This window comes from Aptenodytes forsteri, unplaced genomic scaffold (assembly GCF_000699145.1).
Source record: "Aptenodytes forsteri isolate BGI_AS27 unplaced genomic scaffold, ASM69914v1 Scaffold14, whole genome shotgun sequence".
In the NCBI taxonomy this organism is placed as follows: Eukaryota; Metazoa; Chordata; class Aves; order Sphenisciformes; family Spheniscidae; genus Aptenodytes; species Aptenodytes forsteri.
In genome coordinates this window covers 2,094,580-2,095,129 of record NW_008794457.1, presented here as the reverse complement: position 1 = coordinate 2,095,129, position 550 = coordinate 2,094,580, and the positions used below count along the sequence as shown (strand labels likewise).

At 67.1% G+C, this 550-nt stretch overlaps 1 protein-coding gene across 1 annotated transcript in view; it reads right to left on the bottom strand.

Annotated features, from left to right (window-relative positions):
• MTSS1L (MTSS1L, I-BAR domain containing) overlaps positions 1-331 on the bottom strand; it is a 20,302-nt gene extending 19,971 nt beyond the window's left edge. Inside the window, 1 exon segment of the mRNA XM_019474988.1 lies at positions 317-331. Coding sequence (XP_019330533.1) covers positions 317-331 — 15 coding nt within the window.
• Positions 332-550: the final 219 nt, after the last annotated feature.

The following is a 550-nucleotide window of genomic DNA, read 5'->3' as shown; positions in this document are numbered from 1 at the left end:
CCAGGGCTGCGGTGGAGGGAGCCCCGAGGGATGCTTTGGGGATGCTGGGACTGGGGGTGCAGCCCCGCTGGTGGGGGCAGCACCGCGGTTTGCTCACGGGGCAGCGGAGGAACCCCAAGGGACGCTCTTGGGGTGTTGGGTGGGGAGCCCCGTGGTGCGCTCAGGGATGCTGGGCCTGGGGTCAGCAGCGGGACCGCTACGGGATGCTCAGGGGCAGCCCCCAGATCCCTGGGGGTGCTGGGGGGATGCTGCCTCCAGGCCAGGGCTCTGTTTAGCCTCTCTCCAAGGGCTGTTTGACCCCCACTGCCTTCCTTACCTGGGGAAGGCGCATGCCTAGGTGTGCTGCGGGCAACCACCTTGGTGCAGGTTTAAGTTTAATGCCCTCCGCGGTGATTATATGGCAGCTCTGAGATGTCTTACGGCACTTGATTACTGGAGAGCCGTGGGAAACGCGTGGCCTGCCAGCAGACGAGCCCTTCCCCGTAGCCGTCCCGAGGCCCCATCCCCAGCCTCCCGGAATCTGGGGGGCCGGGCTGAGCCCCGACGCACC